General features: G+C 38.9%; 1 protein-coding gene across 1 annotated transcript; it reads right to left on the reverse strand.

The window, feature by feature from the left end:
* Positions 1-3,361: 3,361 nt before the first annotated feature.
* dpt (dermatopontin) lies at positions 3,362-7,544 on the reverse strand. The gene is made up of 4 exons (XM_020610042.1): positions 7,198-7,544; positions 4,860-4,985; positions 4,373-4,480; positions 3,362-4,190 (listed from the first exon to the last, which is right to left on the reverse strand). The coding sequence occupies exons 1-4, from the start codon at positions 7,470-7,472 to the stop codon at positions 4,124-4,126; spliced, it is 576 nt and encodes a 191-aa protein (XP_020465698.1). The 5' UTR covers positions 7,473-7,544; the 3' UTR covers positions 3,362-4,123.
* Between the last annotated feature and the right edge of the window lie 595 nt (positions 7,545-8,139).

An 8,139-nucleotide genomic window follows, 5' to 3' on the forward strand; every position in this document is an offset into this window, starting at 1 on the left:
AGCTGTGTAGTAAGTGTTAAACAAAGAGGCTACAGTCATTAGCTGCTCATGTTCACAACAACAAGGCTAGCATGTTTAGCAGGTCTAATGTTTATGATGTCCTTCGTCTTAGTTTAATGTGTTGGCCTGCTAATGTTTTGGTAATTTGGCACTAAACACAACTAGGACTGATGGAGGGGTCATTAGTGTTGAAGGTTTGGCTATAAACCAAATGGAGTCGAAGGCCTGATGCCATATCCAGGCTAGCCTATGCACTGTCCCACTAGCTTCTGTAACTCAATGCAGTTTCTAATTCCATAGTTCTTTTATCAGTCTTTCTGAAAAAAATGAAGTGTCTTCCTCCACTTTACTTTTCGTATTCAACTGAAAATGCAGCAGCGCAGGTATTTAATCATCATAGCGTGGCTCTGTCCATACATATTGTATGACACTCACTAATGTTCTCTTCCAGTCATTTTTTGAAATCTCTCCTGTTGTTATAACAGATGTCTGAACTAATATGACCTCTTAACTCACCAATGGACTTATTGGAAATCTTTAAGTACTCCATTCCAAGACTGGATTTGAATCAGTGGGGTTTTGATTCACAGACTCCAGAAGTTTCAGTTTTACTTCATGGAAATCCAGCCAATATTTACTGTAGGTCTGGTTCAAAAATGTTGGTGTGACAACCATCCCACGCTGCTATTGCATTCGACAGAGGAGGGTAAATAGTTATTTAATACTGTGATAGCAGGAAAAGCAGAGGTGCAGCTAGTAACACTGACAATGGCTCTGTTTTCAGCTCCTAATTACAGTAATGTGTAAACTGTGCAGCTATATACATGCATTCAGAATATCAAACATGTTTCTTAATCTACTTTGGCTTGTTTTGGTACATTAACACAAACCTTTTAGAAAAATGTGTTTATATTCATTAATGTAATGGATTGTTTCGTTATTGGTAGAAGCCAACCTACTTGTTTGGCAGCATTAAAAACATTTTTAGGAAAGGTTTTCAGCATGTGTGCAGTAAGCTCTTTGAGAAGCAGATATCTGATTTGCAGCTCTGGTTGCACTCGAGCCTCACTGGATCACAGTCAATGAAGTCAAGCGTTCACTGCACCAGCTGGCTTTAAGTACTGAGCATAGAGAAGGGCCCAATAAGGGATTGGCTGTAAGTATAAATCATCTCATGTGGTCTTTTTTATCCAGAGATGATTGGTGTTTGATTAAAGAAGAATTATAGTTAAGTGTTCTTGTAGTTGATCATTTTCTAGTAGGGTGCAAGTGCCTTTTTGTCTCAAAAGTTGTAGCAGGTGTTCTGTAGTCTTCTGTCAAACAACATACACTAAGTGTAACATTATTAGGATTGAAAATATTTTCCAATAATAACTGACAAGTTTGACGTGCACTTTAAACATAAAATAAATCTGGTGTCATTGAACCCCTACTGTCTGTTGTATGCAGTTACACTGTATTCTCTATTGGCTTATTTTGCTTCAGTAATATATATTTATGAGAGCAGAGAGGACAGAGCAGGATAATACAGTATATCCACCCTCCCTTCCAGCCCAGGAGGGAGGCTTCCACTATTGGGACAGTGGGCCTCTGGGGGCAGGAGGCCTCTACAGGCGTGTGGCTCGCCCCCAGCCACTGGTTCAGCTGTGTGACACTGTGCTGTTTGGCTCTGAGCCCTGAGACAACAGTTGTCTTAAACAAACAGTGCTGAAAGCTACTGGCCCAGTCCCCAGTTCTTTTCACAGCAGTAGAGTGAGCATGCTGACCGTCCACCAGCTTACTCCATTAAGTTTGAAAAGATTTTACCTCGTTTTGGACAGTTGAGCAGTATGTCCTGTCCAAAACAACTGGAATGAAAATGAAAACAAACTAGCACATTTTGTACTTGGAAGGTTCACAGGCACACCATTCAGCCATTCATTACATTAGCTGATGAAGTCGGAAAGTTGGAGAACAGTACGTTTGTTACACAAGATTAAAGTTTTATGTCAGTCAATGGTAAGAAAACAGTATAAACAATGTCAACATGTTTAACAAAACCATCCCATACTAATGTTTTCTGGGTCTTTAAACACATGGACTTTATCAGCAAATTAAGTTTGCTCAGTTGTCATACTGTAGAATCATGCCATGAATCTATTCACATGTCAAGCTAACATGCAGAATCTGTTATGATTTCAAGCATAGCATTTTTAGGAGCTTTCAACCGAGTTACCTTATGGATGAGGCATGAAAATTAAAAGTGCTGGTTATATGGTTGTAAGCACTGGATAAAACTAGTAAGTGGACCTTGAGGTGAGAGAGTTTTTTCCTACTACTGTCTCCAAAGTTAAAAAGACATTTTCATGCATAAACATGTTTTTTTCACCCATTCGCTGTTAGCTTGATTAATCCTAATAACTATAAGCTCCTTAGAAAAATGTTGTGACACTTTGAGGGAAAAATACATTTGTTTGTTTGGCAAGAGTTAAATGAGAAACTTGAAAACTGGATGGATAGCTTAGCTTAGCATAAAGGTTAAAACCAGTGGGAAACAGCTACTATACTCTCCTTTGGTAAAAGATAGCCCCAACCTGTTGTTTGTACAGTTGAGTTTATGTGTAACTAAACAAACAACATACAACGTGCAATTAGTAGGTTTAGAGGGCATGGTAGTTGAATTTTTGAGGTGGTGCCGCAGATGGCTGCCATCGGTTCTGTACCAGAAACAAATTCCCCGTGTGTAACATACTTGGCCAATAAAGGTGATTATCCTGTTATTTCCAGCCAGTCTTTATGCTAAGCTAAGCTTAGCGGCTGCAGCTTTAGCATTATATTAAGAAGACAGATGAGTGTAGTTCCAATTATTCCTTTAAATTGTTTTGATAATTACTTTAAACTACATTACATAGATTTGGTTATACAGTTCCTCCAATTTTCATACAAAGCAAAATATTACACATCACTAAACCGATTAGCTGTTGATAGAGTAATCACTGATGTCAGGCCCTTCCAGCAGCCTGTGAGCACACAAACACATTCTGTCTTCAAGATTTTTGTTATGGCAATATAACGCAGTGTTTACCTTCAGCAAAGTTAAGCCCAAAATAGCTGCTCATATTGTCATGGTTAAGTTCATCTTCTCTGTGCTTTTGGAAAACATCATCTTATCCTTGCTCTCACAACCTTTTTCCTCAACAGTCTAGTGTGTTGTATTCAGCCGCTTAAATGCTATCAATACTCGTATATTTAAAACTACTCTGACAAGATGACTTTTTGGCTTCTTGTCAAAATCCTTAAATAATTTTGAATTAATGAACATATTGTACCTTTACAGTGTGTTAAAAACACACTTACACAGTCATCTAAGTAAAGGGATGGTTTTAATCACACTGTAACACAGCAAGGTTGCATGAGTTTCAGTACAGTACAGGGCTATAATTGCTTAACAGAACCAGACACTTTAATAAAGGAGCAATAAAGGAGCAATGTGGAGTCAGTTGAAAGCATCCATATTTCATTGCATGCAAAGCTCAAGTTGCCTGTAATTCTAAATGAGCCTCTCATTACAACCATTACAACACAAACACAATTGTTCCAAGTGTTACTTTCAAGACAATATTCCGGTACCAGCCACACCCTGCAGCTCTCAGAATACTCTTTTTGAAAGCATGAAATTGATGTGAGCCTTCACCATCAGTCATGTGACATCAACTAAGAGCTCTTGGGGCAGAGCCTGACGCATTGTTTTCCACCACCATGAACAACAGTTTCAAATAGTTTAGTTTGTTTTGTTAAACCACTTTCACATGATGCCAAAGGCCATCCAGTTCCTCCTGCAAATAAATGAAAACACAAGATATCCAAAGAGTCCAGTGGAGCCCAAATCTACTGTAGATCCTCAGTGTCAATGTTTATTTTAACAGTTACCTTAACTTTGCATGCTATACTAAAACAGTGATTATATGGGCATATATTACATGACTGTAGGTGATCCATTACTTAATAGGAAATACATGAGTGAAAACACAAAGTATATGAGTTATTTCTAATGTTAGTATTATGTTTTGGTTTAAATGTAAAAGTGAATATGGATTTTTAGTTAGAAATCCCTTATGTTAAAGACTGAATGCTGTTAACAAGTCTATACATTCTCAAATTCGCAGTCATAGTCTGTCATTCTGCACAGGATGTATTTCCATTGCCGATCTCTGAAACAAAGTGAAAGACAAAAGCCTGTCAGTTCAGCAATGATAAATGACCAAATTTTATGGGTTCTTTGTTGTTTTGGTATCATAAGCCTCACAAAAAAAATATCTTATTCCAACTCAGCCATAGGAGAATTTCAGCCATTTTTGGGTAGATTCACATTGCCCAGCTGTTTTGAACGAACCTTAGCACTCCACTGAAGGTGGTCTGGGCACCTCGGATGAAGTAACCATAACTAGGGATCACCAGCTCTCCCTCTTCTCTGTAGTATTCAGGAATGTCATTGGTCTTCCTGTGGAGAGTAAGAACAGCTTGAGAAAAAGAATGTATTGCCAAGTACATAACCTCTGTAAAATCAGGAGGTTGTTATGTTTGTTACTTCTGTTTGTGCACTGACTAAACAAATATCTTATTTAGCAAGGCAGATTTTGATAACTTATTATCATTATTATCATTATCATAACTGAAAGTGGAGTCATGCTAGCTGTTTCCCTGTTTTTCCCATCTAAACACTAAGCTAAGCTAAGCATCTCCTGGCTCCTGCATCATATTTAAAGAACTGATATGAGAATATCAATCATTTCATCTAATTCTCAATAAGAGACTGAATAAATGTGCATCCCAGTACGACAGACTACACTTTTTTTTTTAATATGCCTGTGAAAACATACATGCAGGAGTACGGACAACGGCGTTTGTAATAGCAGCAGTAGAACCGCCATTCCCGGTCAAGAACCGGTTCAAAGTACTTGCTTTGTACCCCCGCTACCAGGCCATTGCGGGTACAGGTTGAAGTCCTGTGAAGACACAAAAGTTATTTAGTAAAAACAAGATCAATGTTCATTTTTGACAGGGGTTTTCAACCAGTGATCGGTGGCCCCCCTGCTGGTCAGTGAAGACATTGCAGTTAGTCCCTGACCATGCAATCAAAGCACTGTCAGGAATCAATATTTTTAAACACATTTCCATGTATTATTTAATGTTTGTGAATAGTCTAATTCATACAAACATGTACAATTTAGAGAAGCCAATGTGACTTTCAGGAGTAAAATGATGTCCAGTCAGTTTATCCACCCCATAACAGTGGTCCTTAATCAGAATGATGGTCCCTCGGTAATAATTAGCTGAAAATCCCTGATTTATGAGAATGAAAAAGATGCAATTTAGATGCAAAGTTTAAGTGTGTTCCTGAGAGTTAAAAAATGAAAAACATATATATTTAGACCAATAGAAAATGTGTTTATCTTTTTGAAGTAAATACTGGTTTGGTTGGTGCAGTTTGTTTATGATTCATACAACGCGATCACCACAACAGATTCAGCAATACCAGCTAGGTCCAAGGAGCTACAGCATGTCTCGACATTTGGCATGGCAACATGGACACAGCCTTCAGCCATTCAGCCAAATGGGTCAGTAACCCTGCAGGGTAATGTCCTAGCCAGTGTAATTCAACCAGCATGACAGTGAGGGAGAGTGTTCACATTGTCATTGAATCAGTGGGTTGGGTGCAGTCAAGCCCAAATCGGTATAAATCTTAAGAACACAAGTATGTTCTGCTTGAGCTTAGAAAATGTAATGTGAAGCAGATATAGCCGATTCAGCTAAGTGTTAAGATTATAATTCACAGTGTTGTTTCAGGCTAAAATTTTCCCCCCAAACAGGTTTTCTAAAGGTTGATCCTTTAAGTCCTTTAATTAGACCAGCCTTTCACTGCTGTTGATGGTTAGTGGAACATGTTTAGATGAGGCTGTGGTATTTGGAGTGGGGTCACATTACCTGATTGCACTTAAAGGAAACCAGTCATATGAAAGAAATAGATGGTAGGTTTTCTTCCTTCGTGCAATTCAGTGAGTAATACAAATTCTCATTTACTTGCTGAACCTTTTGAGGACTTTTGCTATAGTTTGTTTTTTTCAGGTTTTGGAAATAGCATGTTGCAGGAAAATGGTGCAGCATGTGGCCAATACAAGGCAATGGAATAACACTGAAGGGCCACTGACACAAACAGTTGGATAAATCCTCAATTCAATTGAGGTAGTCATGTTCCCAGGAACTGTCAGTTGAAGACATGTGGCTGTTCTGGAGTGAGATGGTGATTCATGCAGTCCCAGGGGGACCTGGCTTTGTTACTCTGAATGAGAAAACAGTAGAAGGAATTCAGATTTTTATGACAGTAACAGAAAATACACATGTGAAAAGCCTTTTCAGATTGTGTTTTAGCAAAGAGACACTGAAAAGTTGTGCAGACTATAAGGATAGGGTTGTACAAGCTGTTCATAACTCCATTACCAAGTTTGTGTGTGGTGTGCAACCTAAATTTAGCAACTAGCTAGTTTCACACTAGTGATTTACTAGTTTTGCTGGCACTAATCTAAACTTAAAATTGTTGTTTACACACACAAATATGTGTTTTTGTCTTAGTAGCCTACCACTCGTGGACTTCTGAATATCCAATCATGCCAACCTAGCTAACAATTTTCAACCTTATTGTGACTCTAGGTGGTAAGATACATAAGATTACCTTGTGTGAGGCAACCAACTTTAAATTAAACATACATTCTGACTTAGTAAACACTTTTACACCATGTCTACACAAACATGCAGTAAAAGCATCATGTTACCTGTGTAGCAGCAGATTTATTAATGCACAGAAAAATGTTAAATGATATTTTATACTGTGGCATTTATTGTCGACATGTAACCTGACTCAGATGTTCCCAAGGACTGATTTGAATTACTTAGGTATTATATTATTAATTCATATCTTTGCATTGAATCACTGTTGGCAAAGACAATCAGTGTACAGTAATCAATCAATACAATCAATCAATAATATAATCAATACAGTTTACAGGGTGTAAAAGCAAACTATGCACTTCCTGGTTTCATTCTAAACCCTGAACAGATGTGACGTCTTCCAGCAAGCCTCAGCTCACAGCTGTAAATGTCCAAGTAGATGGCAGGCGGTCAACAAGTGAGTAAAACACTGAGATAAGACAAAGGACCCACCACTCCAACCCAGCACGGTTGAGGTCATCCCACCAGCAGTCGCTGGGCTCCCCCAGACCCTCAGGTGTGGGCTGGCACTCAAATGACCACAAGCGATCCGAGCCTTCCTGCTCACTGAAGTAGCTCCTGATGGCCACAAGGACCTCTCCATGGGCACACTGGAAGCTGAAGCCCTGGCGGTAGCCGTTGACCCAGCCCATGTCATGATGGTCGTGAGACTGAGCTGCCACTGTGCTCAGCAAAGCCAACACCAGCGCCACCAGAGCAGGATTCATGGTGAAGAGATCAGTCTGTCTGCTGTGCTCCCTCACATCTGCCTCAGTTTAAACTCCTCCAAGTCTTTTCTTGTCCAGATGTTTTGCATCCAGGAGTGATGTGTCATTTGCTGCTCACAGGAAAAATGTAAGCAGCAATGTGAGCAAAGTGGACCTCATGACATTTTAAGGCAGACTTTGAGACAGAGCAGTAACAAGAACTCACCATAGATCAGGGTTTACCTTAAAAGACAGCAGATTACATCCAAGGCAGATATTTATGCAATATGATGCTTTATTTGACTCTGAAAAATGCATTCATGTGTTAATCATGTAATTGTTAAGGGCGTTACTTTGCAGAGTGGTTGTCTTTTTTGTATAGTTACAGGCTGCAAAAGCTCTTAACATTAAAGGACTAACAATAGAAAAACAGTGCAGTGCCTTGTTTTTTACATGGATTATCCACTGATGAGGATGCTGGCTTTTTGCGCAGGACATGTAGCTTTAGTCTCTGTCTTGGCACATGATGTCATGTACATAGCGATCAAGTGTTTATTTAAGACCCTTACAGAGGGTATTCACTTTACAGAGTCAGCTGTAAACAAAACCAACTCATGGAGCTAACATTCAAACAATAATGAAATAGAAGGCAACATTAAGAAAACAGTCATAGTATTCTTTTGTCCAC

The sequence above is a fragment of the Monopterus albus genome, unplaced genomic scaffold (assembly GCF_001952655.1).
Source record: "Monopterus albus unplaced genomic scaffold, M_albus_1.0 scaffold103.1, whole genome shotgun sequence".
NCBI classification, from domain to species: Eukaryota; Metazoa; Chordata; class Actinopteri; order Synbranchiformes; family Synbranchidae; genus Monopterus; species Monopterus albus.

Excerpts from the sequence above, each read along its gene's own strand:
- dpt (XM_020610042.1), bottom strand. The coding sequence starts at position 7,472 with ATGAATCCTGCTCTGGTGGCGCTGGTGTTGGCTTTGCTGAGCACAGTG. Across the intron at positions 4,986-7,197 it reads AACCGTGCTGGGTTGGAGTG|GACTTCAACCTGTACCCGCA; the intron begins GTGGGTCCTTTG and ends GTGTCTTCACAG. Across the intron at positions 4,191-4,372 it reads ACCTTCAGTGGAGTGCTAAG|AGATCGGCAATGGAAATACA; the intron begins GTTCGTTCAAAA and ends ACTTTGTTTCAG.